The sequence below is a fragment of the Sylvia atricapilla genome, chromosome 3, assembly GCF_009819655.1.
Source record: "Sylvia atricapilla isolate bSylAtr1 chromosome 3, bSylAtr1.pri, whole genome shotgun sequence".
NCBI classification, from domain to species: domain Eukaryota; kingdom Metazoa; phylum Chordata; class Aves; order Passeriformes; family Sylviidae; genus Sylvia; species Sylvia atricapilla.
Genome location: NC_089142.1, coordinates 78,281,093 through 78,308,041, shown reverse-complemented (window position 1 = coordinate 78,308,041; position 26,949 = coordinate 78,281,093). Strand labels below are relative to the sequence as shown.

Sequence of the window (26,949 nt, the reverse complement as noted above, 5' to 3'; positions counted from 1 at the left end):
CTGGACTGCCAACAGCTATTTTGAGGTTGAGCCCTTTCCCATTCTGGGCAAGGCAGTTTCACTTGTATAAAACAGACTGGCAAGTGCCCTTAAATGTGTCATTAAAGGGCTCTCGGCCGCCGCTGGATGGTCCGCGCCCCGCGCAGCATCTCCGCGCCGCTGCCCCGCTCCGGCCCCGCCGCTGGGCGGGAGGAGATGCCCCTGCGCCTCGCCGGCTCTCGCAGTGTTTGCCGGTTACCTGCAAATCAGAGTCCCGAAAGCCCGAGCGCTCCTTAACAACGCATAAATAATGGAGGACAGGCGGGATGAATGAGTGCGGCGGGCGGAGAGCGGGCTGAGCCTCACCCCTGACGGATCGGGGCGCCGAGGAGGTAAGAGGCAAGAAGGTTTGGGTGAAAAATCATCAGCTTTAAAGCACACCTCGGAGCTGACCGTGCTCGGGGGACGGGGAAAAGGGGAAGCCCGCCCGAGGGCTTCACCAGGACACTACGAGGGGTGTAGGGAGGGCCTCCCGGCACTGCCCCCACCCCCGCAAAATAGCTCAAAAAAAGAAAAAACGAAAAGAAAGGGCGTAGGGGGGAGAACCCTTTATTGTTATTTCCCGGCCTCCCTGCCCGTCTCCTCGGCGGCGCTCCGCGGTGCCAGGATTTCCCTGCAGCCCGCCCTCCCCGCCCGCAGCGCCGCCGGCAGCGCCGCCTCCCCGCGGCAGCCGCTCGCCGCCCGCGGCCCCGCGCCGCGCCCCCGGCACACGGGGCGCCGCCGCCCGCGCACTGACAGACGCTCGCAGGTGCCGCGCTCGCCCCGAGTCGCGGAGGGGCGGCCCCGCTGCCCTCCCGGCTCCGCACCGGCGGGAGGGAGGCAGCTCGGGAGGGAGGAGCGGCGCGGGAGCAGCGGCAGCGCCGTAAGTCGGTCGGGGAGCGGGGCGCGGGGCAGGGGGCCGCCGCCGGGCTGCGCGTCCGGGACGCGGCGCTGCCCCTCCGGACCTGCGGAGCGGCGGCGGGGACAGCGCGCCCGCTCGGGGCAGGGAGGGTACGCATTTCGGGGTAGCCGGAGAGAGAACCCATTAATGATCTTGTTTGGCCGCTCGGGAGGTTCATGCCCGGGCTATCGCTTAGAACTACTCGGGGTGTTTCTACATCACTGGGATTCCGAGCTGACATTCGCCCCTGTATCGGCGTAAATTTCTATCCCAGTATATTTTGGCATACCTGATTTTTATGCCCTTGCCTTGGAGGCAGAAGGCATACCCAGCCCACACCCCCCTAAGCAGCCTACGCTCCTTTTTGTGCGGTGTGTCCCCCTTTCGCCGCGCCTTCCTGAGCGAAGCTAAGAATAACCGTGCGCTGCAGCGCGCTGCTCCCTGCCCGCCGGGGCTGCACCGAGGGCAGGCGTGGGGGCGAGTCCGTGCCCGGTGCGATGCTGGTTGTCGAGCTGAGAGTTCAGGTCGGGAAGGGAAATTGGAGAATTTGGGTTGGGTTGCGTTACTGATGAAGAAATGCGGGCTATAGATTAATAAGAAAGACTTGATTTATTTTCGGTTGAAATTTAAAAGATACCAAAATAGAGGAAGCAATTAATTTAGGACTTGCGTCACTGTAGATTGTTGCTGTGTTTTAAAAATAGGAAGAAGGCTTATTATGAAATGTTTAATGTAACAAATACGATTCTGATCCCTTACTTTCCTTTGAAAAATATTTGAGGGAGGGAGGCAAGGACTCATGTATAGACCATTAATTTCAGTTATATATACACTGTAAGGATGTAACATATGTCAGGAAAATGTAGATTAAAAAAATCAGAAGGTTTAAGGTATGAAAGTCTAAAGCTGAACAATTATTTAGATACAGACTACCAGAAGTCTTATAATGCATGTGCCAAGGCTCAGATGTTTAGAGGAATGACAGAGATACCAAAAAAGGCATCATGATACTCAGCGCAATTCTAGAAGCAGAATTTTCTCCTTCCCTACAGAAAAGGAAAGCACATTTCTGGAAGCAAGAAGTGACAGATGTGGCATCTTGGCAGCTGGCTAAACATAAAAGCGTGTATCAGCAGGTGATTACTGCTGCAAGGATTTATTTTTAAAGTGTCTTGTACTGAAAGGCTTCAGCCTTTTTTAGCATTAGCATTAAGATTTACTTGCACTCTGTGGTATGTTAAAATTAGTCTTTCAGCAGAAACATTCAGAAAAGCAGGAAGACTCCTATGTTCGAGCCACTCCTTGCTTTGAACATTTGTTTTGCATTACAGCATGCGAAGGAGAGGAACTGAGCAGGTTCTTTGGTCAGTTAGGATAGGTCTGAAGGGAATGATTTTTCCTGGCCTCAGCATAAGCCACCGGTATCTGGGAAGGAAACAATGGAGCCTATCTTCTCCTTAGATTAAAGATAATCACAGTTACTGTTCTCTGGGGAGCACTATGTACATCCACAGAAGTAAAAATCAGGCTGCAGAAACTACCTCTGTGGTTCTGCCTCTGTTCTGTGATTGGTAAAGGCAGCCTGAATCACCAGGAGGTGGCCTGGTTGAATTTTAGAAAGGAAAGAGATGGATATCACCTAAGAGGCAGCCCAGAGCCACTCTTTCCCTGAGGCAGCGGCAGCAGCGTGGGTCTGCACCATCTCTGACTGTTGTGGCTAAATGTCATATTGACTTGAAAGAGGCATCTAAAACTGTTCCAAACCACTTGTATCACTTTACTGTAACCAACAAAAGCCACGGTTCATGGCAGAACATGTTTTGTTCTCGGCTTTTCATAATTAGGTAGGCTGCTTTGGTGTGTAGTCTTCTAACCTAGATGGCTTCTTCTAGAAGAAATTCTAGTCCTCTGCCCAAGTTTTGAGAAATAGTTTGGGGAAGAAAAGGGAATCTGCATTTTAAAAAATTACTTCTTCCTGCCATGCAGAATTTGCCATCAGGTTCTCCTTCTTGCCAGTGAGACTGTGTGTGTGTGTGTCCCAGGGGCTTAGCAGTGCTCTCTGACCAGTTCGTCCTCCTCTTCCTCACCCTAGTTATCAGAATTGCTGTGGATCAAGTCACCTGATACCTGTTTGGCCTTTCATGATGATGCAAACCACCAAAGGCTTTCACCCTTCTGCATGCAATTTTTACTTTTTGGAAGCAAACAAATAAAACCATGTGGGGTTTTGTTTGTTTGTTTGTTTTTTGGTTTTTTGGTTTGTTTTGGGGTTTTTTTGGGGTTTTTTTTCCCCTCATATCACGTCAGAGTAAATATATTTTCTCAAGATCTGAACTGTCTCATGGAGAACTCTCCTTCCCCCAGTGGTAAAACTAAACTAATTGGGTGGTCTCTATCTAAAAGCCACGGTATCTCCATGAGTGTAGTGCTTAAAGGGAAGGCAGCTGGCTGAAGGTGTTGTTTGTTTGTTTGTTTGTGTGATCGCAAGGTGAATTTCCCTTATAACCTGAAGTCTGAACTTGAAGGAGGATGTGGGAAGAATTGTGTTGGGGTGTTGGGTAAAGGGCTGTTTTTAAATGATTTCCTCTCACTGACGAGCAGACGGCTTAGTGGGCAGTGGAAGTGGCTCACGGCTCTGGGGTGCTAAGGGATGGGTCAGCTGGGTGGGGCAGTGAGAGCAGAGTCTTGGCTCTTCTGCAGAGTTCAGTACATCCTGTGTGAAACAGGATGGCAGAATAAGGTGCAACTACTCAAGTAAAGCTCATGCTGGAGAAGAGACAGATTTCTAGTGCTGTGTTAAAATAAGAAAGATTTCTGGTTGACATTCATGCAGATAAGCATTGCTCACAATATTTTACAATGTTCCGTATTTACATTTATAATTGCCAATCCTAATGTTATTGAGCAGCGGTGTTGATCCACCATGGTGACTGCTGGGAAGGCGAGTCTGATGGGAGCAGCTGGAGCTGGCTGACAAGACTAACTTCCTCATAGTTCAAGGGTTAAATCAAGACCTAGTAAAGCCACAGAATACACACTGCCAAGATAAAATGGGATGATTACAAGAGGACGAAGTTGGCCAGGGTGACAAGATGTATTTATACCTTTACTTAGTTTCATTGATATTTGTGGAATAAATAGTCAAGTATAGAAACAAACATTTGTCTTACGGTTTTACCACCAGTCAAGTCTCCAAGAGCACAGTTAGTCAATAATCTTTGTAAGCAACTGTGAGATTTTTCTTTTAGAGGCTAGGGAAGTGCTGAATGTATTTTACTCCTTTCTGTGTTGTGCTTTTGTTTTTTGAAGAGGAGAGATAAGCCATTTGCAGGCCATTTACAGGCTGAGCCTACAGCCAAGTAGCACTTTTAGTGCCTAAAGCTCTGAAAATGTGAGAGTCGTTTTGAATGCTCAAACTAAATTTTATCATCATGATCTTAGTGGCTTTTAATGCAAGACCATTTTACTGAAATGTATATTTAGCACAAATAATTTGAATTACAGTTATTCTTATCTTTGAAATAAGTGAGTGTTGCAATACTCTTAAAACTTGATGACCCAGTATCTCATGAATACCAGGGAGCCACATTAAGGGTTTCAACCCCCACTATGTGTGGTAAAACAACAACATACAGCTTAACTATGTAAATGTTGTGCTCATGCTGTTTTTACTTGCACGGAATAATAGAAAATCTGATACACTGCTTTGATTTCTATCATAAAGGTCAACGGGGAACATGTTAGATAAGAAATGAAATGGACTGATACTGTGAGGTTTTTGCTGGGTCTCATTCTGAACGAGCTAGGCGAACTTTTCTGTGATTACATGTAAACAGCAGCTGACCTTCTGTAGAGATACAAGAGCTGATGACAAGCTGAGACTAGGTATGACTTGCTTAATCAGGTCTGCAAGCTTGTTTAGGTGCATTTACATGGCAATTAAATTTTTTTAAGTTATCTGTAAGAACTTAATAAAAATAAATATTACTTCATATCTTTGCTTGGAAGATCTAAAATGTAGGGCTTGGTGTATTTTTTTTTCCATCCCTTTGAAATACCAGGTGTTTCAGGTCCCTTTCTCACTATTTTGCTATAGAAATTTTATATGTATCTGAGGATTTGTGTTGTGCCTTAAACAAAGAAAACAGGTGTCGAGTCTTCATTCCAAATGTGGGATTTTTTTTGCTCTTAGAATATTTGGCACTAGCATAAAAATAGTAAATAAAAGCAAACTGTTAGTCTGAAATTTCCTTTTTTTTTTTTTTTTTTTTTTTTTTTTTTTTTTTTTTTTCCTGTTAAGAGATCTATATAGTGTAACATTAAAGTCAAGCATACCCAAAACCCTAAAGCCTGTTGTTCTGGCAAAAGCAAGTGCCCATAAGTTGGCAAAAGCCTGTAGAAAATGGTGATACATATATAAGTGCATTAAGGTCATGTTATTTTTCATAACCCTCTTGCTTTACGCAGTATGTGGTCTAAATTAGGTGAGATGTAGCAAAATAGGAGGATCTGTTTGAAATTCTAGGCAAAAGCTGAAGCCCCTATTCTGTCATAGTCCTTTTGGGTGGTGCAGATGATGAAGGAACCAAATAATGATTCCACAAATAATGTAATCTTGGGATGTTCTAACTTTATGTTGTTTGAGTTTGTAACCTTAGTGCTCTACATATGATATTTCTAATTATGGGGTTCATAATTCTCAGTGATACTCTGCAAGGAAGATCAAAGGTGCTTTCCTGCCACCACAGTCAGCATCTCTGGAGCCTTTCTGCAAAGAGCTTGTGAAACCAGCTCCCTAGCCAGCAGAGCTCTCAGTCATCATCTTCACCAGGAGAAATCCTGATCCCTGTAAGAGTATGAATAATAAACCTTAATGAAGAAGATGCTAATGGACATTACTGCTTTGATAAATACTTTTCTCTGTTTCTCCTCTTCGAGCAAAGTTCCATATGCTCTCTGTAAGAAGGTGGTATTCTCAAACTGTGTGAGTAGGTCAGTTCCTGTGTAGTAGACAGGGGGTTTTTGTGTGGATGTTTTTCCTAGTACTTGAGTGATGCACTAGTAGCAAGTAATATACAGGAACATAATGCCAGTGTTGCTGGGGATTATTGCTCCATATTTATATTCTTACACTTTTTTGCTTATTTTTCTCATATTTCATTTATATTCTCAAAAAATATATGACAGCACTTACAGACTTTTCTCATTCAGAAAGCTTTTAAATTCTAAAAAAAAAAAAAAAAAAAAAAATCAATACTTCAGTAATTTTGAAAATTTTGAACCTTAAAAATCCTTTATGATGCCAGAACAATTTTTTAATGTTCTTTGTTCTAATACTTCTGAAATTTAACCTTTTAAATTTTACCCATCAAGAAACTTTGATCAGAAATAAGTTCCATTCTTTATTCTTTCTTATGTGTATCACTAGTTGTACCTAAGTAAAGCCTGAATTGTATATGTTTAGTATGTCTTTTTCATGAAGGCCTATGTATTTTTTAGAAATTTCTAAGTTTACTTTTTCAACTCAGTTAATATGGTTCAGTGCATATTTTGATTTAGTGAAATTTTGTTTATGAGATTGGGTAAATTAGATCTGAAACTCAATCAGAGAAGTCCAAGCTGTGGTAGAGTTTTGGTGAATGTTCAAGGTGAATATTTTGGTTTGGTTTTTTCTTTTCCTTTTTGCAGTGCTGAAGGTGCACACCATAAATATCTTGTCCTTATTGTGACAGGATCTTGTTAAGACACTTTTACCAATACTTTAGTGAAATTCTATAGGGAAATGGTTATCAATATTAATTTTTTGTATTTATTTTTGGATTTTCAGATAAATTGTCTTTTGGGAACTAAAGCATCCTTTCAGTTTGGTTAAAATTTGTTTCCAGAGGATGGTTAGATCAGTCTTCCCATGTTCAGATGTCAAATGATAGCCAAATCAGTTGAAATTTTATGAGGTCCGTGTCATTTGAAGCATTAATGTGACTCATTGGTTCTTGGAGAGTACATGTTTCTGGAACCACAAAGAATGAAAACAAAAGCATCCTTGAAACCAAAAGTTCCCTGTGCCACAGTGAAGGTGAAGAGAAAAAGAAGATGGTGGTTCTGCCTTTTGTAATGCAATGTAAAGGCCAGCCATGCCATTTCTCCCCAGAGCTGTGTCCTTGCAAAGGGACTTTTCTTTGGCTTTTCCATGATTTGTCTCTATTCATTTGGAGGATGGTTTGTGGCTGTGTAGTCTTTGTTTCCCTTTTAAGGATACATTGCTCCTACAAATAATGTTAGGGCCCAATTTGAAGAAGGCTTGAATGGTAGGGGAGCTACATTGTGAGTGAAAGAGGGATAAGGAAGGAGTAGTGCCATTAATTGTCCTGCCTGTCAGATGCAGCTCACATGTTTCTGCTCCAGATACCATAGATTACTGCTCTTGATCAAGTTTAGGCTGGTTCTTTGCTTGCTTATGGCTCCTGTAGCAGATGACCTTGGAATAATAGCCATGGTTCATAAGAGGGTAAGATGTAATGCATCTGGGGGTCTCTTCTGCTTGTTTGAAAACCAGATGGGGATATAGGAGTAAAAAATGGAGTATCATGTCCATGCATAGGCTGTATATATGGCATACAGGATTGTACTTTACTTCAGCCCAGCAGCTGGGAATGGAAAGATGAAATAGGAGGAAGGTGATGTTCAGAACAGCTACAATTCTGTTGGTATTCCTTGCCTCAAAAGACACAGCAGCTGAAGAACTGTCGTCTGTGAGATTTTATTGTTGTCATTTTATGTGTGCATAATTCTTAATATACTGGATACCTGGCTTGTGGTTAGGGGTGTGATGCCACAGTAATGTGAATTTGTAGTGATTCACTGCTCAGTTTGGTCATCCTGCCTAGAAGGTGAGGGTAGCATCTAGTCAGTTTGATGGAAGTCTTAAATGAAAAGGTTTACTCGTTTCTGTTATCATATCTGCTTGTTTCTTACTAGTAGCATGCAAAGTAATCAGTGGTACACAGAAGTCCTCAAGACTGAACAGAAAATCGGCTGTTAGGAACAAAGGTAGTGGACAGAGCAGACCAGTAATTTGTATGGCTGCTGCTCTGTTTTGCATGTCCCTCTCCACTTGTTTGCTATGATGTTATTGGAACGAGAGGCTGTATTTCTTCTGTTTTTCTCTTCATGTACCTTCAGGCAGTATGAATACCTGTCTCAGCTTCTGGAATCTTTCAGATAAGATCCCCTGAGGTCAACAGCAAAGACAACAAAGTAATCCATTTGATAGCAGTGGACTGCACAGCTCTCTTCAAAATGCGTACTTCTGGTCCCAAAGAAAAGAAGTTACAATAGCAAGAGTCCAAGAAGTTTATGAATCTGTAGGAGTTCCTAAAGGAGTTTGTGAGGACAAAAATAAAACCTGCCTCTCCAATGGAAGGGGTGAACAATCACAATTTATGCTGTGGACAGTTTTCAGATTTTTGCCTGAAAATTAATTTCACTATTAGTTGCAGTAGTTATTTTGCCTTGAGAGTACAACCATGCCTCTACCTTGGCAGAGAAGTTGGAAGCTTTTTGACATTGCCTTTGGTATGAACAGTATTATCTAGTCAAGTGTAAATCTTTAGGTGTATCCAAGTAATCTCTGAAAATGCAAATATATAATCTGCATATAACTGAAAAATCTACAAAGAAAGAAGCAGGCATCAATGGTCAAATGAACAATCCAAACATCCAAATTACTCCTGTTGCTATATTCCAACAAATTTTCCTGCATCAAGCCTGTGTAAATGTCTTTGTTCCTTGTATCTGTGAAGAAACCTTAATCCCTTTTCCACATCCACTGTCCTCCATTTTATCGTTCCACATCCTTGGTTCTTATGCAGAGGTTCTGTCACTGATCTGAATTTGGGTTGAGGGTTATTCCTGCCAGCTGAGTTGTTTGTGGGGACAGAGCAATGTAAGCATGAGGGCTGATATTTTCAATAGAATGGAATGCAGAAGATTTTAGGTGCCAGATCTAAAGTTACTGAATCTTGTAAAAAACTAGACACTTCACCACCTTGATATTGCCTGTCCTGGTAATTCAGAATGACAGGAAAAGACACATTCCCCAGTAGAAGTTTTGAGGTCAGAACTAGCTTTAAAAGTACAGAAGTGCCAGAACCTGTTAGCAGTGTGGATTTTGATGGTTTGTGTATCCATAGGAGTAAAGGACATTATGGTATAGCTGGGGAGTAGAAATAGATAATTTTGTTTTATCTCATTAGAGAAACAGTTTCAAAACTTTCATTAAAATTCTCCCACCTCCTTCTAGTCCTCCCAATAAACAAACATATACAGATGGCTGCAGAAGAGGATAGAAAATCTTGAATGGCAGTGTCAGATATTGATCAACAACTCGGAAAATAAGCCTTAAAATTGAAGCTTCCAAGACAGCTGAAGTGTAGGTGGACGTGTTAGAAAGGCATAATCTGAGAAATTGTGTATTTTTACAGTAATACAAGTGGTATCTGCAGAAGTAGGAGCAGCTGTGTGTGTGCGTGTACCTTTAAGATCCATGACTGAAATGGTACCGGATGATTTTTCAGGTGCTCTGATTCAGTGTGTTCTTTCAATCCATCTGCTGAGGTAGCTGGCAGTAGTTACTAGGCTTTCCAATTTAAAAGTTTGTAGTTTTGGGATAAATAGCCTGAAAGTATGAATGTGGTCCCAAAGTTTTACAGTAGTAACAATATATAAGAGATGTGACTTGAAAAAAAGTTACTGTTATGTTTTCAAATTCAAGAACTGTGATTTTTTTTTTTTTTTAGTATAAGTGAATGAAGCCACATATAATTTTTTTAATTGCTTTTCTTCAAAAAGTATCTGTAGTTGGACATGGATTCCACTTGGTCATGGATCTTTGATACCCCTTTTGGACAGTTGTACTTTAAAATGTTAAATTTTTCTTGTTAGTTTTGAAGAGGCTAAGTTGCTGTGAAATGGGTGCCCTTCTGCTTGCATAGTGTCAAAGGAGAAACGGATTTCAAACCGTTCGTGGGGATTTGACAGGACAGAATTTATTTGGTTCTCCGTGCAGGACTTGAAGTAGTGTCCAGCACAGAGATCTACTTATTTTTTTCTTTCTATTTTGTGCTGAAAGATGAGAAGTCTCCAAACACAACAGTTTTGATGAGAGCTCTGTTTTCAGAACTTCCAGGAGATTTGTCCTTTCAACCTTCATAATCATCTTGATGGCCAAAGAAACACAATCTTTGGACAGAAAGGCTCTTAAAATTTAGTGTGGATTTCCCAAGATAAAAATGCTTTTCCAAATACTTAATTCTTAAGAGAAATGCCATGAATTTCGGGGAAAATGCTGTTTGTATCTTGAATGATAAAAGTCAGACCAGACCACTGGGAACTTGTCTTATGACAAGCTGTAGGCCTTTCCTGAATTGTCACCCAGTTTTGTGTCAATATGACTCCTGGCTCTGCCTGAATTATTTAAATTAGAAAATAGTAATTTCTTAAAAAACAAACAAACAATTTAGCAAAAATAAAGATAATAGAGAATCTACCATAAGCCTGAGTAAGCTGTGCTTGCTGTTCCAAAAAAGTATGTTTTCCTTTGTACTTGCTTTGACTAGCTTCAGTCTAGCAAACTGAAGCTAGATAGTTGGATTGATGATGTTAAAGGTCTTTTCCAACATTAATGATTCTATGTTTCTGTGAAATGTAAGTGATAATGTCAGTCTTGTGGCTCCCCTGGAACTTTCTTTGGTTTTGTGATATCCTCTTGGAATTGTGGCTACAGGAACTGGTCATGGTGATTGCCAAATACAGAATTCCTGGACTTCCCTTCTCAGTGCCCTCTCCTGCAGCAGGGAATTGCACTAGCCCCTTATGACTACAGTTAAAGAGGATGAGGTTCAGCCTGGTTAAGTCTTCTGACCTCTTCTTTCTGTTTCTGAGCAGAATCTTCCTTCCTTCAACTGTGGTCTTTGTTATTTAGCCTTCCATTTTAATCTTGAGTGCATGACTCGGGCTGCTGTTGAAACTCAAGTGGCTTGCTGGTGTTCAGATACCAGCATGAGGTGGTTTAACCTGACAGGTAACTGTCCACAGAGCTGCTTGCTCACTGCTTCCCCACACAGTGGGATTTGGAGAGCATTGGGGGGAAAAAAGGGTAAAATTCATAGGTTGAGATACAGTTAAATGGGACAGAAAAGGAAGGGATCATAATAAGAGGTAGAATGTACCGAACAAGGGATGCACAGTGCAATTGCTCACCACCTGCTCAGCCATGCCCAGCCAATTCCTGAGCAGTGGCCCCTGGCCAGCTTTCTCCCTAGTCTGTATACTGACCATGATGCCATGTGCTGTGGCATCCCTTTGCACAGTGGGGGTCAGCTGTCCTGGCCATGGCCCCTCTCAGCTTCTCCCCTACTCACTGCTGGGGTGAGGTGAGAAGGTGAAAAGCCAGTGACTCTGTGTGAACACTGCTTAGCAATATCTATAACATCCGTGTGTTGCCTACACTATTCTCACCCGAAATCTAAAACACAACACAACACTGTACCAGCTACCAGGATAAAAATTAACTCTGTCCCATCTTCCAGTGCCAATCATCTTAGGGTAGTTCTCAAACTGAAATGGATCAATTGAAGGCAAAAAGTTTAAAGAGCACTCACTGGTAATACAGGCTGCTAGTCATGCTGAGCAGAAAGCTCACACAACTCCTCCTAATGCCCATAGGAAAAAAGCTACAATTTCTCTGTAACTTTAGTCTGATTTGGGAGTGGCACTACCTTTTAGGGTCTGCAAATGGAGAGAAACTCTTACGAGATCAGGCGTGTTAAGCTGCTGTGTAAGAACCCATAATTGATCTGTTCTGACATTCTGTGACAGGAAATAAAGAATATTTGTGGTTTTCAGTGGATGTACTGGGCCAAAAGAAGAGCTGTATATATTGCAAGTTGTCCTTCCATTGCAGATGTACCAGCTTTGTAACTTGTAATCTATTTAGTAAAGCAAGAGTTTTGATTCTGATGTGGTTTGCAGTATAGCCTCCAATAATGACACTGATTCGATTACTGTTGAAAGAGAAAATATGTAAACTAGTGACTCTATCTTAGTTGTTTTTAAAGTGCTCAGCCAAGTGTTTGACCCAAGAGCAAATGGCTATTTTCAGGTACATAGGAAATTACAGAATTTCAGTGGAAAGCTCAAGAAGAGTATTTTGGTGTCTGATTAAACAAATGAAAAACATTTCTGTATCTTCTGCATAAGAAAGGTAACTATCAAGAGGTATTAAGGGAGTTTTATTATTTATTAGCCTTAACCAAGTTTTAAAACAGCACTCAGTTTATCTGTTAGATAAGAAGTCACTGAGAACGTAATAGTCCAAGTGCAAGTCAAATTAAGAGCCTCTGGATTTTTCAGGTATTCACAATTTTTTTTGTTTTTCAAGTTGATATTTTGCTTTAGGATGTAATGCGCTTTCAGCCTGCCTTGTTTCAGACGGTCTGAAACACTCCTTTTGGAAGGTGTGAACTCAATCAGAGCCATTAATCTGGGAACCTGGTGAATATAAAAAATTAACTGTTCTCCTGGAAGCTGCTGATGTGTTGTATTGGAGAGTTTTAGTTTACTGGCTAGGTGCAGATTTTTTTTCTTTTCGTTGTTGTTTGAGCCTTTTTCTTCTTCCCATGCTAAATTGTCTCTGCATTCCCATTTTTACCCTCTCAAGTGAATGAGTTACGGTCTTTCCAGGAATCACAAAAGTTTAACAGCGGTGTCTGTGGCTGGATTTTTGTTTAGGAAGATTTATATTTAATTTGAATTATTGTAGGATGAACCAAATTTTGTGCTATGTTCTGAGGGAACAAACAAAACAACAACAAAATCCCATTTTCCTCAAGGATGTGGTTTAACTTAAGAAGCCTATGACTATAGCAGTAGGGATGTTGCTGTACTACTTTTAACATTGGTCTTTGTAGCTATTGGTGAACTATTTAATACTTTCCTCCAGCAAGGATTTCCTTGGGCTCCAAGGAAGAAGCCCAGGTATGCTGCCCGCTGCTTCTGCAGCCAGCAGGAGCATACCTCTCTGGTGAATACAGGTTAGCAGGCATGTACAGAGGGAAAGAAAGAATGCCGCTTGGATAGTATCTTCCTTTTAGAAGTTACTGTGCATGTCTTTTGATGGGACTGTGTTTCCAAGTGTTTTTGGTTATGGTATTTCTATTCCTTCCCAAGGGAGCTATATCCAGAGTCTGTGGAACAGGCCTTATATTAACCAATAATTTTTTCTGGTCCAGTACTGAGGCAGCAGCACTGAGATGTTGATGCCCTACTTGGATGCAAGTTCCGTCTTAAATTTCTTGAGTGTACTGTCTCTGCTGTTGTGTAATTCAGGGAGTTATAGTTTGTTCCTTGTCTGTGTTTCCACAGATGCTATCTCTGTGAAAAGAACCATATGGACAAGAGAAGAAGCCTGCACTGTGCCTTAAATTAATGCAATCCTAATGCATTGTTGCAGTATTGTATGTTGTGGGGGTTTTTTGCTGGATATGGTTTGGATTTGTACTCAGGATGGGGAAATTGACCTCAGTTTCTCTTCCCTTCCCTACAGTAAGAAAATCAGGAATACCTCTCCATTTACTTAGGTGGCTTGGTTTCTGACCATCTTTACATTGCTTTTGTTTTCTGAGTTGGTGTTGTGGTGTTTCTTTTGTTGTTGTGTTTCATTTTTCCCCTTGATTTCCCTCCCCCCCCCCCCCCCCCCCCCCAGAAGTTTTTGTCAACACTGTAGATCTGTGCCCTGGACTCTACAATGTATCAACTTTTCTTAAATTTTTTATGGATGGTAAACCACACTAAGCAACCTAGTCCTTCTCCCACAGCTTGAATTTTGACTCCCTGCAGCTTGCAAGAACCATTAGAAATGTGCTTTAAATAGCCTGCAGTAAAGGTAGAATTTCATCTTGCCTACTTATTAGAGGATTAAGTAAATAAATATGCCCTTTACCTGGGAAAGTAGGTCCCAGAATTATGTTCTTTTATTTTTCTGCCTACACACCACTGCTTTCCATACCAGTTGTATGAATTATTACATGAAGGACCTGCAGCATGTGGTAACAGCTCATTCTTGGTCAGTACTGAGGTGCATCCATGACCAAAGGGATTGCTGCACCTCATTTCTGTGCTGCTAGAGTTGTATAAACAAGACAAAGAGAGCTTTAACAGTCCAGCAGCAAGTGTCAAATTGCAATATAAAGCCTTTCTATATGTGTGCTCTGCTTCAGAACCGGCTTCTCTCAACTGAAGTAGTTACTGCAATCTGGATAAAGTTTAGGCTCAGTACACTTAGCTGGTATTGGTTTAGTCATAAACATAACTTTTGCCTTCTGCAACACTTGGCTTCTCCCACCTCTCCCCTCTCAGTACTCTGTATAATGAGAGGGGCAAAAGGGTGAGATTACTAAACAGTGAGCTGAGGCATTACTAAAAAAGATAGTTGTTAAATTTGGGTTGAATTGTCAGACATATGGTATAGGGTCTCCTCAGTATCCTGAGAGTGCAATGCCACTGCTGATCAGTCTTAAATCTATGGACAGTCTTAAATCAATGGTTTTGACAATGGATTATGTATTTAATGGTCAGCTTCAGAATCTCTCCCTTTTGATCTCCCTTGTTGGAAGTACCATAAGGAACACAGTAATTGGTGCTGAGGAGCACGTTTAGCAGTTACTTGGCATTTGTAAACGAGTGAAAGGGACCTGCAAATGTAGGCCCCTACCTCCGCTTCTGCGGTAGGAGGGAGGGGAAGGAGTTGTCTCGTTGACTTGATGTTCTTAAAGGTCTTTTCCAACCCGAATGATTCTATGGTTCTGTCTGGCCTGCGAGGCCTGCAGAGATGTGCCAGCCGGGTGTTGGCATCGGTTACCTAATGTCTAATCTAGTTTCTGTTGAAATATCTGATTAATTTGGGATTTTTTTTTTTTCTTAATGTGGGTTTTGGAACAAATTAAATGCGAACGAGGTCCCAACAAGGATCTGAAATCTGTTTTCTGATGAAGAAATCTTTATACAATGAACAGCAATTTGCATAATTCAGCGCATGTACGGAACACTGAGACAGAATTTGCCTCATGCAGTGCTTTTCTTATAAGGTGGGAGACACTTAAGCCCAACTCGTGCTTTGTGTAACATTTGTGTGTTACAGCGTTTTTGTGGAGGTGGTAGTTGTTTTACGGCAGTCTGCGTTTGGTGTAATCCTCTCCTCAAGGTCCTTATATCGTGCGTTTCTTTAGATACTAACTAGCAACTAGACATTTCCCTCCCTCTCCCTAGGCATCCTCCAAAGGATTTACAGTGTTTTAAAGGTGTGTGAGAGGGTTTGTTTGGGTAGGAGAACTCATCGTAAAAGTTGCGACTTGTTTCTCGCAACAAAGGCAAGTTGTTTTGGTTGGTGTTACGCCACTGTGTTTGTCAGTGTCGATTTATGTCAGGCTTGAAATAGGATGCTCTGCAATGAGTTTGTTTTCTGGTAGTTTGTAATCCTTTCAGGCCAGCTAACATTAACGAGCGGCAGCATTGCTGTGGCTGGCTTTCTTTTGATCATGCACAGCCCTAGTCAGGAAATGGGTGAGGAGCATGAGTCATGATTACATTACCCTAATGTGACTGCCCACTAAAAGTTTTCTTTTTGCCGCCAATAGGCCTTCCCTTGACACTACTTCTGAAAACAAAACGTCCATTTTGGAGCACTTTGAAATATTGACCTTTGAACAGAGAGATTTATGTTCTCTTGCAGTCTCGAGGCAAAGCTCTAAGCAGGAGCCCCTGTAGAGAGCAGAGAGAAAACGAATGTCTGCAAAATGGTTTTCCAGAAGTCTGCAAAGACTTGCGGCTTGACTTGCAGTACACTGGGTCTGCTTGGGTTCACTGGATGCAACTTGTTTCCCTGACCCATTTACTTATTCTCTCATGTTGCCTGCACATGCAAGCTCAAAGTCCAGTCTTATACAAGGGCTGTCATCTCATTCACCATTTGACTTAAACTTTGTCTTAGGTCTGTACTTATCTTTTGAAATACAGCTACAATAATGGGAAGATAGGTGCTGAGTGCTGACAGATGTAAACCTTAAGTGTTGAGAAGGTGGCTTTAGTGGGATTTGAGACAACAATATTTTGGACAGTTTAATTGAATATGTGGGATTTAGAATTTGAAAGAAATATCAGCTGCTAATCAGTAAACTAGCTTTAGCACTGAATTGCCTCTGTGCACTCTGAATATCCAGACAGTACACCTGTGTACAAGTGCTGAGTATATTAACTTCTTTCAAATTTAACTCGCTCACTTTGCCAGGTTTTAAGAGCAGTATGTGAAGTATGACTATTGACTCAAAGAGTGAATGCACCCTGATATTACTTAATATATTCCAGAAACAAAGAAGTCTGATCAGTTGAGTACAAGCAACTCCAGCTGTCAGAACCAAATGTCTTGGGATAAAGTGGGCATCCCTGCACTGCTGTCCACCATGCTGCATCCTTGTCAGCTGGGGCATGTTGCAGGTGCCACTGACATACTGCAGAGCAGCACCAGAATATATGTCTTCCGTTTGTCACTTATTCTTCCAAATTCTTACCTCTGCTCAGAGGTGCCTTCAAATAGTGGAGTTGTTTTGTTAGAAGTATAAACTCACCGTGAGGATGTAATTTCTGGTTTTCCCCTTTTGTTTCGTATAAGGGTGATAAACCAGTTGCTTTAGCTGTTCTAACAATATACTTGAAACTGAACATAAGTAACAAAATTTTAAAAGCTCTATTTACTCTCTGATTTCAGCCCCATTCTTTAAAGAGGGCATGAGCTGGACCAAAAAGTAATTCAGTGAGGATTTTTTTTTTTTTTAATCTACTGAAGCATTTCTTTTCTTCTGTCTACCCAACACCATCAACTTTGATCTCATTTTGATGACCATTCAACTCTCTGAAAGAGGCAGAACTGCAACAGAGCACAAGATTCATCCTTCTTCTGTGTAATAAAAAAAATAAGTCCTGTGCAGCTTTGGATTTTTCTGTATCTTCGTATCTCTACCTCATTGTTAGTCTTTGCATATAGAGGGCTCTCTGTCTTTCAAGTTTGTTTTAAAACTATAGTTTATCAGCCACTTAAAGATGGTCAATACTTATTTAAAGTGAAACACTGAAAAATGAATAATAGAACGGGTGATTGTGATATGCCTATGTCACTTGTGTGTTTCAAGGAGATGATAAGGAGTATTTGACTTAGAGATGAAGCATATTTGAGGATTGGAGGTCAGGAGTTCACGGTAGGTTTTGTCGGTTTAGTGGCTGGGGTTTTTTTTAATTGAAACCTTGTAGGATCCTTATATTTTAGATTGCCTTTTGTCAGTAGCTAGCAGTTATGAAAAATTTAGACTAAGGGTCTTTTTCAGAAATAGTATGAATATATTAAATATAGTTAAAAAAACTTTATTTCATGATGACAGCAGTCTTGGGAACCCTAAGGCAGAAACAAGTGGACCTACAAAGCCATTTTTTCATTAGGAGTGCATAAAGGCTGGATATAATTCCATGGACATTTTTCCTTGCAGAAGAGATGGTTAAGAATTTCCCAGCCCTTCTGCCACAACTCCTCATTTTCCAAGAGTGATGTCTCAAGACACAGCTTAGCTATTGAAAGGACTTTTTACAGCTGAGAGTAGCAGTCTCACTCCGAGCTTTGTGATTTTGCATCCCTTTCCCTAGTTAGTGTTCACCTTGTGGTGTACTGAGCTGGCCTGTAAGGGGTCAAGTGTGTGCACACAGTAGGGGAGAAGGAGAGAATGCCTTTCTGACAGCAAGTTATATTGGGCTTGAACTCTCTTGAAGCGTTGCCATCGGGCAGCTGCAGCTGTTGCTAAGCCTGTCCTGTAAACTGAGTCAGTGGAGAGAACTGCGGCTGTGACCAGTTTGAAGTGTGACTTGTAGGTCTGCCTGCAAGGGGTACAAGGAACTGCGGTGCCCAGCCAGGAACCAGCAATGAGGAGTGAGGAATCCAAGGTGGGAACTTCTTAAACCGGCTTTGAGGGCAGAATTGGGCTGAGGGACTACACCCTGTGTGTCAGAAGAGAAAGCCATCTGTGCTAACCTGCTCAGAATCACAAAGGGTGTAGAGTGTGAATTCACAATCCACTTAAACTGATCTGAATGTTGACTGTCACCACAAGGGACAGTTGAGATTTCAACCAGAGCAGTTTGCCAGGCTTTTAGGTGGCACATCGGCTCAGGTTGTCAGGGTTATTGTTTTGTCCCATTTCATGTTTTTCCCTATGGCTGAAGAGAACTGATGGACAAGTTTTTAAGCCTGTCCATCTTGTGGCTTATGGGTTTATGATTCCCAGGTATTTGCTCATCTGGTGTGTGGCTTTGTAGGAGGAGATGTGTGAGCGTTTCAGCGCTCAGGCTGTTTGACGTAGCACCACCTCACCGTGGCTGGCTGCATTAGCTAACAGCTGTGCTGCACCTTGTGCTGACATGCACCTCTGCCTGAATCTGCATGGGCTTGTGCTCACCCAGGTTTTGGAAGCCAGTGATGGTATTAAATCTGTATATGTGAATGTACCAGCCAACAAAGCTAAGGAGAAGGTAGTAAAGAGGGATCTGTTTCAGTCCATGAAGCTGAACAACAGAGTACAGTGAGCTCATTAAATCCTTGTCTCTGGAGAAGAGGAGAAAAGAAAGGAAGGTTTTTATTGTTCTAGAAAAGATGCTAACTTTTTAAAGCTGAAAGCAAGCTGTGATTCAAACCCATAGAAAGGTAAAAAAAATTACTTGATAAAAAAGAGTGAATTATTTAAGATATTCTAAGGAGTAGTCATAAGCACAGTTGCAAAAACAGACTGTGTAAGGCATTTAATTTCATATTACATCACAACCAGATTTTTAAAATGTTACTCCTCTACAGTGTTAACAAAGCATGTAGTAAAAACATTAAGAATCTCAGAGTAAATGTCAAAAATAAGTCAGCATCAAAGAGGGATATATTTCCACTGATACAATGCAGAGATCTCTTTATGCAGTATGGGTTGCATAGTATTTTTATGAGCATCTTGCAAATAAGTACAAAACTGTTGTAGTACAAATTTGCAGGTGATGAATATTGGTAAGGAAGTATGTTGGTGAAGGAGATAGAGAAAGCTCAACTGATTTATTGATTCACAGCTTCAGCACATTGAAATAAAACGTTTCTCTTTCTGAAGTATGGCATTGCTTTTTATCGTATAGAGTATAAATCCAGTTTATTTGCTGGAGAATGATAATTTGGAAAGCTTTTTAGGTTTCCTCCCCCAAGGAAGGGAGTAGAGTCATACTGGACAGTGTGATATGAGCACCACCATTGGCTGTGCTGCCAAAATTTGTTGATTAAATGAATATCTTTATATATTGATCCTAAAAAAAATAAAGTTGAGAAGCCCACTCTGAGCCAATAAAAGGCATGGATAACAAATTCAACTTTTTCCAATATAGTTCATTCTACTTGGATAACTTGTTTTTGTTATACCGGCACAAGAATTCTTAAATGGTTTGTAATATAATTCTACCCTGTAAATACAGGGAAATTCCTGTTGTAAGAAGATGAGAAGAAGAGCAGAAGTATGATCTTGTTAATAAACAAGGCAATGATGATTGGAAGAAAGAAGTGACTTTTATCTTTTTATATACTGTTAGGGAGAATTATATTGAAATATTGTCATTAATTCTGATCTGTTGGGAAAAGAATGTTGAAAAATTGGAGGTGGTTCAAAGGAGAGAGAGAGAGAGGAAGAGACACCAGAAGGCTTAAAATTATTCCCCCACTATCACTGCATGAGGAATTCCCCCTGTTCACTTTGATCAAAAAGGATGACTGAGAAACAGCTTGGTTGGTGTTCAAGTACCTTAACAAGGATGAAGGTTTTTGGTTGATAAAGGGCATTTGTAATCTCAGACTGATAAAGAACAAAATAATAACTGGAGACTAAGGCAAATTGCTCAAATTAGACCTCTTTTTTTTTTCTTTTTTCTTCCCCTCAAATCAGATTTGCTCTCCTTTGTTTTTTTTTTTTTCTTACAAGCTAAAATAAAACCTCTTAAATAGATTGATTACTTCATTCATTTCCATATAATATAGAAGTACTTTAATGGTTTAAAATAAGTTGAAAGTGCTCCCTGGTTTGATTAATTTACAAGGTCGATCTGTTTGAAGGAGTGCCAAGCAGGGTGGCAATAGTTAAAGGAGTCAGCAATTAAAAATCAAGAACTTGTTTTTTCTTCGTTTGTGAACTTAGGTTTTAGGGAGGGGGGCGAAAACAGGAGGGTGCTGCTGGAGAAATGGAAGAGACCTGGAGAGAAAGACACTGTATGCAGATTGTCCCTGTCTGTGCTTACACTTAGTGGCAAATTAACCCTTCTTCAAGTGGACGACTCACAGCTGGTGTACTATTTGTCCTTGATTTATGTGGAAGAAAGTGTTTTATGTAGCAAGGGAAGTCAAAATATATCCTTATGTGTTTTTTTTTCTTTTTATTTCTCCACAGCTAGAATAGATAAAACAATTTATTATATTAATCAGGACCTGGATTGGAACAGGGAACACTTAGGTGTATATTCTCTGATAATGACCTCTGTAAAGTAAATTAATGGATATAGTCTGCAAAAATGGGGAATTTTAACAGAAGGATGGAGAAACACCTTCACAGCTAGGACATGGCATCTGTCTTTTCAGGGCAATGTAGAAATGAATCAACTGCACCAACTCAAGAGGATTAGGTCACCTCTTGACTTGTGCTTCTGTAGCTGTGAGAATGATTTGGGATTTTTTTTCCCTTCATTTTCTAAATAGTCTATGTGATAGCACAATGGAATAGGTAAGATTTGATCCAGGAGAGTCAGTTGAGTGCAGTTGAGAAAATTAGTTGAACTGAAGTGCATTTAGCCTGATTGTTTTTATAAAGTAATTAAATCTGTACCTTTAATCAGGAAGGTGCCAATTCTTTGATGAAAGGAGAAGCGAAGGAGACAAAGACTTTTAACCTGATCAAGGGTAGTTGACTTTTTAAAGATGAATTCAAAGGCTGTGCTTCTTATAAACAACAAAAATTTAGATAATCTGGAGGGAGAAGTGTTAGCATCTGATGTGGTGGAAGTTACTTAGAAGGTGGTGGCTTATAAGCAGAGTGTGGCTTTATGAGTGGAGCACTGGTGGCCTGGTCTAGAAGTGGACACACTTGTGGCCTCTTGTCTTCAGAGCCTGATGGTTGATAAGGGCACCTGGGTCCCCAGAAACTGGAGAGGTAAGCCCTGTGGTGCATCATCTGATGCTTTTCTTGTATCTGAGGACGTAGTTAACTGGGAGTGTGCTTTACTAGCATTCAGGAATTGTGACTGCATGACTTCAGGCCCCTGTTATAAAACCAGTAAAAATTTGTTTTACACTTTACGCTGTTTCAGACATAGTGAAATAACAGCATTGACCAGGATGTTCTTAACAGTTTGTTTGTACTGCTGAAAGCTGCTGATAGCTGAAACCTAAAATGAAGCCCTGAAGTCTAATTCTTCTATGCTTGCAGATACTTCATCATGTAGAAAAGTTGCAGCTGCTTGTTGTGTCCTTTGTCTGTCTTTTGCTATGTTACTGCGTTTTCATTTGTATATTTAGATAATGTACAGACTCAGTTTTCTCTCACTGACTTGCTCCACAAGGTAATTCAATTATATTTTAAATTATGCTTTGGAAAGGCCTTTCTCTGAGTTTCATGTGCTTCTAGCCTTTAATGCGTAAGGCAGAGCCTTTGCAAGGGATTGCCCTGTAGAAAGCCTGTAGGCTTCCCAGCACACACGGTTGCTTCTGGCTCTGCTCTGTGGAAATGTGGTTTTCTTTCTGTAATTTCTTTGCTAAAGGATCTAGATCTCTTGGGATATGTGCACAAATAAAAGTTTGCACCTTGACCTTTCTTTGTCTCTGGCTTTTCAAGCTTAGCTGTTGAGATATTTGCTGATAGTCTGTCCTTTTAAAATGGACCGTGGAATAAGCTAAGGCATCCATGGAAAACTTTGAGCTGTGTGGAAGGTGATGATTGCTGAGTGGACGGAAGGCGGGTTGAGAAGCACCTCTAAAAATATTAGTCTTTGTTACCAAGCAAAATACTTACATGAGAGTGTGAAGTGATAGGAATGAAAATGAGCAAGTGCTACAGCCAAACTAAAGCTTTAATTTTCACTGGACTGAAATTCCTCTGGTTAGGAGAGGGGATATCTTTTCAGCTGGAATGAGAACCCTTTCATGTTTTTCTCTTGAATTAAGGTCTTCTACTGTAGGCTGGCAGTCCAGGATTGCAGACTTATGTTTTTTTGGTAATTTCTCATTCAGCTTTCCAATTCAGCTATACAGACAAGTAGTTACTGAGCTGAAATTAGTCAGAACAAGAGACTCTTTCAGCAGTAAGATCAGAAAAAGGTCTCATTTTAAGACAAGGTGAAATTTATTGTGTAGCCTGATATCAAGATTACAGTGTGTTGTGTCCCTTCTCTTAGCCCATGTGCCCTTGAGATTCCATTAAGTCTTGCTGAGTGCAGGGAGTGTGTTAAGATTCTTGTGAAAATTTTGTGGACTGATTTTTTTTGTCTTCTAGGATTTGAGCTGGAGGCTTAGTCTTGTTAGGTTTTTCTTCATGTGCCAGAGTTTGATTTATATTTTTTTTTCGTACTAAAAGAGCTTTATATATGTGTGTGTGTGTATATATGCTATATGTTAAATATTGATATGGGTTCTTCCTTATTTAATTATAAATTAAGTATGAAGAAAAATAGTATTTTAGGCTTGGTGAATATTTCCAGATTTATTTGTTTGAAGTAGTTTAAAATCTGCACTGCTTTAGGCAGTAGTTGACAAAGAGGATAGGTATGCAGAAACAAAATAAAGTTGCTCTGAATCTATGTTATGTTGTACATGGATGGCCTGTCCATTGAAAAGGGAGCTCTTTCCTTTTTATTTAAAAGGTGTAATTTGCAGATTTCCGTTACTGTGGGTACTGAAATCTGCAGTAAGAGTAGCTTTTGTTTTCAGCAGGGAGAATGGTGCTTGCACTAAGCATGTAATTGTGAAATTTCTTCTCTCCAAATGTAAAGCCTCTTGCACTGGCCAAATGGAAGTCAAGGCCTTCACAATTAAAGGAACTGCTATATGGTGGAGACTCTTGCAGTATCCTCTCAGGTAGTGTGGTTTTACACTGCCCCTTACTGGGGCTCTCTCGTAGTGCAAGAACTAAAGGAGATCTGGATGTCCAAAAGTACTGCTTTCAGAGTTTTTGTATTTTTTTTCCCCCTGAGCTATGAGCTAAATAAAATACAGTGCTTTTCTTGTGTGTCAAAACAACGTATTTATACTTAAAGTTATTTTACATTTTCTTTTTATTTTTTTCCTGATGTTCAGATGTTTCATTGTGCCCTTCAGGGTTTTTTTTTAAACCTCCCTGTGGAGTTTGGTGATAATGGGTTTTGATACGAATCCTAAGTGGTGGAAGCCATGAAAGCTTTGAATGAACTACCATTTGTCTTTCATGTTTAAACTAGTGATCAACAGGTGTGACTTTGGACCACATTGTCATTGCATTGTCATTCATTCAAATTAAAAGATCTGAAAGAATGAGAAATTAAAATCGGAGAGAATTTGGCCTGTTATTTCTAGGAAGTGAGATAAAGCTGAGGAGTCCACTAGAGAAATACAAAACAACCTGGCCATTCATCTTTGTTTGATAGTAGTCTTCTCTGTAGAGTTGAGGACATTTTGTTCAGTTAAATGGGTTGCTTGGGCAGAATGATAAATGGGGGAAACAATGCAGTGAATTTTAGACTTTAAAACTGCGAGGTTGATTTGACTAATCAGTTCTGTTCCCATTGCAGGTGGCACATGTAGAGATCTTATTTAGGAGTTACTTTTTTACCTTGCAGTACTGTCATGGAGTAATGTGAATCTCCTACTATATTGTAGATCCTAATGAATTACCATTTTGTTGTGTGGAAGGAAGCTTTGAAGTGCTTTTGACTGATTGATGTGATCAACTGTATTTTCAAAATTGATCTTAAAAGTATAAAATGCCCTCATAAATTATTGAACTTACTTTGTATTTCAACTTTAATCTGTTTACATCTGATATATTTTGTAGGGGAGAGCTCTCTCACATTATCAAAGAACCAAAAATCAAAAAACCAAAGCACTGACCTGGCTAGACTCCCAGCTCCCTTGTGATGCATAGTTAAGTACCCAGTGTAGGAACTAATTAAGGCGGTTAAAGGATTTGTTAAAATGCTTAAATGCCTCTTGACAAGCCGGGTGTGTAGTCATAGAGTGCTAAGTTTTAAACTTGGTGATTCATACTGGGCTTGATTTGGTAAAGGAGAAACCCTGCCAGGGCATGGATAAAAGGCAGCAAAAGTCGCCCTTGTTACAGGCAGCTTCCCTCCTCTTATGGTACAGAAGAGTCTTTCTGTGTAAAAGCTGTAATCTCCTTTGCATAGTGAGGGTGGTGATGGACAAAGAGTGACAGATTTGTAGCTGAGTATTCTGATGAGAAGGGGTGATCTGTGGTGCATTGACTTAATAGAAGAATGTCTAAAAATATCCAAGAGAAAAAATGCATTTATTCTGAGAGTGTCTAAGGGTTTGGAACTGGCACTATAAGGAAGAAATATGCCATTGAAGTATTAAAAAAGTGTTTTTCAATAGCTTATTGACTTAACAGCCTGTTAGCCCTTGTTAGCTCTATCAGGCCTTTCAAAGACCACATGCTAGTAGAAAAACACGATTTGCAAAGACTGTTATAATCGGTTGCACAGTGCAACTTTAAATCACTGTGGCTTCATGGTCCGCATAATACATGGGCTAGTCTATAACTAATTGCTGTGAAGAATTCACGTAGTCACAAGAACCAGTCTCCTCTAAAGCATCTGTATTTGGATGTTCCTAGTAGATTGTAAAGACCTGGACCAGCCCTTTTTTCCAGTTCCTAAAACTATCTGTTTAAATGGGCACAATTACTGGAAATGTTACTGGTTATAGTTTGTGAGTGTTCTAGCACTAATTGGAAGTATCTGAATACTAATCTGATTATCCTGTTATCTAAATCAAGGGAGTCTACTCCATATCCAAAACAGTTTTCTGAATGACTCTGTCAGTCTTCCTGCATCTACCAAAAACTTAATGTTGTTAAATGTTATAAATGTGTTTCTGTATGTACTCTTAAAGGTCAGCTTTTTGAATGCCACAATAAGGAGAAGAAAGTTTGAGATAGTGATATTTATCAAATGAATTGTGCTCAGCAACTGTGTCTAAAAAAGTTTGACTTCAAAAAAAGCTATGGAGTCAGAAAAAGGTTAGCTAGCCTTTGTTAATATGAACTCTTTTATCCTGCCTAATGAAGGGAAGCAACATCATAAAGTTAATCTGCAGGCTGGAACTGTCAGTACCATTACTAATTTTGGGGTTTTGTAAAAACAAGACTAAATGGACCATGAAAAACAAATTAATGATAACCTGATTTTGTATCCCATGCAGGTTTTCTCAAGTTGAGGAAGTAACAGACTCCAAACCTTGTGCTCTACCTTGTGAAGAGCTGATGTGGAAGACATTTACCTACACATACTCCACAGTTCTCTGTATCAGAAAAATTAAACTTTGTGTGCAAGAGTGGTTCAGGATGACAATGTAACGTTGCTAACACTGAAGGTCTCCTGAGAAGAATTGGCTTTGTAAGAGGCTTCTCCTTTCCTCTTTTTTTTTTTTTTTTTTTTTTTTTTTTTTAACTGCTTCTCTCAGAAGCTACAAGCAAGATGCCAGCCAAGACACCCATCTACTTGAAAGCTGCTAACAATAAGAAGGGGAAGAAATTCAAACTAAGGGATATCTTATCTCCTGATATGATCAGTCCTCCACTTGGAGATTTTCGTCACACCATACACATTGGAAAAGAGGGACAGCATGATGTTTTCGGAGATATATCATTTTTGCAGGGCAACTATGAGCTATTGCCTGGAAATGAGGGTGAAACCAGAGTTAGCCAGTCTGGTATCCACAATGAATTCTTAAGGGCAAACAGCACTTCTGAATCCATGTTTACAGAAACTCCATCACCAGTGCTCAAAAATGCTATTTCCCTTCCTGCCATTGGGGGTTCTCAAGCCCTTACATTGCCTTTATTGTCACCAGTGACATTTAATTCAAAACAGGAATCCATCAGGTCATCCAGAAATCCTAGGCTTAGCTGTGAGCCAGTCATAGAAGAAAAACTGCAGGAGAAAGATAAAGAGATGGAGGATGAAGAAACATACAAAGATGACATATGGGAGCAAAATGGTTCTTCTTCACATTTTACTAATGGCAGCGACAGTCACTCATCCAGCTTTTCTGAACGATGCACTGATTGGCAAACAGTTGATTTACTGGATGACAGTCGGCTTTCATGTGAACTAACCAAGACAAAGTCAGAAGAATCCCTTTCAGATCTTGCAGGCTCTCTTCTCTCATTACAACTTGACTTGGGGCCCTCACTTTTGGATGAGGTCCTCAACGTAATGGACAAGAATAAATCTTAGAACTGGTACTCCCTTGCTTCTTCATAAGTGATTCACTTAAACAAAAGACCACAGCTCAAAAGCAGATGCTTAAAAATTGGCTGTATTTGCAGTTATATGATGAGTTTTCTAAAAATATTCTTAAAATACTATTTTTTTACCTATTGTTTTTCATGGTTTTTATTACACTAAATTCTCGTATCAGGAAGGTAAATTTTAATAATCAGTTTCAGCAAATATAGAATGTTTTTAAGTACCAGTATTAATGATCAGAAACTTAAGAAACAGTGGTTGAGGATGATACTGATTGTGACATTTGGTTAGTTCACTTCTACACGCCTCTGAATATGTGGGAATCTCTTAATGTCAGAAAGGAGACTGATACTAATTATTCACTTTTATAAATTATTACAATATCACTTTCCCTGTAGGCCTCTTTCTAG

The 26,949-nt window shown here is 40.3% G+C and overlaps 1 protein-coding gene across 2 annotated transcripts; it reads left to right on the top strand.

Annotated features, from left to right (window-relative positions):
- Positions 1 to 253: 253 nt before the first annotated feature.
- On the top strand, positions 254 to 26,573 carry CDC42EP3 (CDC42 effector protein 3). 2 transcript variants are annotated; one of them, XM_066315914.1, is made up of 2 exons: positions 254 to 371; positions 25,491 to 26,573. In XM_066315914.1, the coding sequence occupies exon 2, from the start codon at positions 25,766 to 25,768 to the stop codon at positions 26,525 to 26,527; it is 762 nt and encodes a 253-aa protein (XP_066172011.1). In that variant the 5' UTR covers positions 254 to 371; positions 25,491 to 25,765; the 3' UTR covers positions 26,528 to 26,573. The 2 variants fall into 2 exon arrangements, with proteins under 2 accessions (XP_066172011.1, XP_066172010.1); XM_066315913.1 differs by lacking the exon at positions 254 to 371 and adding an exon at positions 752 to 901.
- Positions 26,574 to 26,949: the final 376 nt, after the last annotated feature.

Coding starts and splice junctions, on each gene's coding strand:
- CDC42EP3 (XM_066315914.1), top strand. CDS start 25,766: ATGCCAGCCAAGACACCCATCTACTTGAAAGCTGCTAACAATAAGAAG.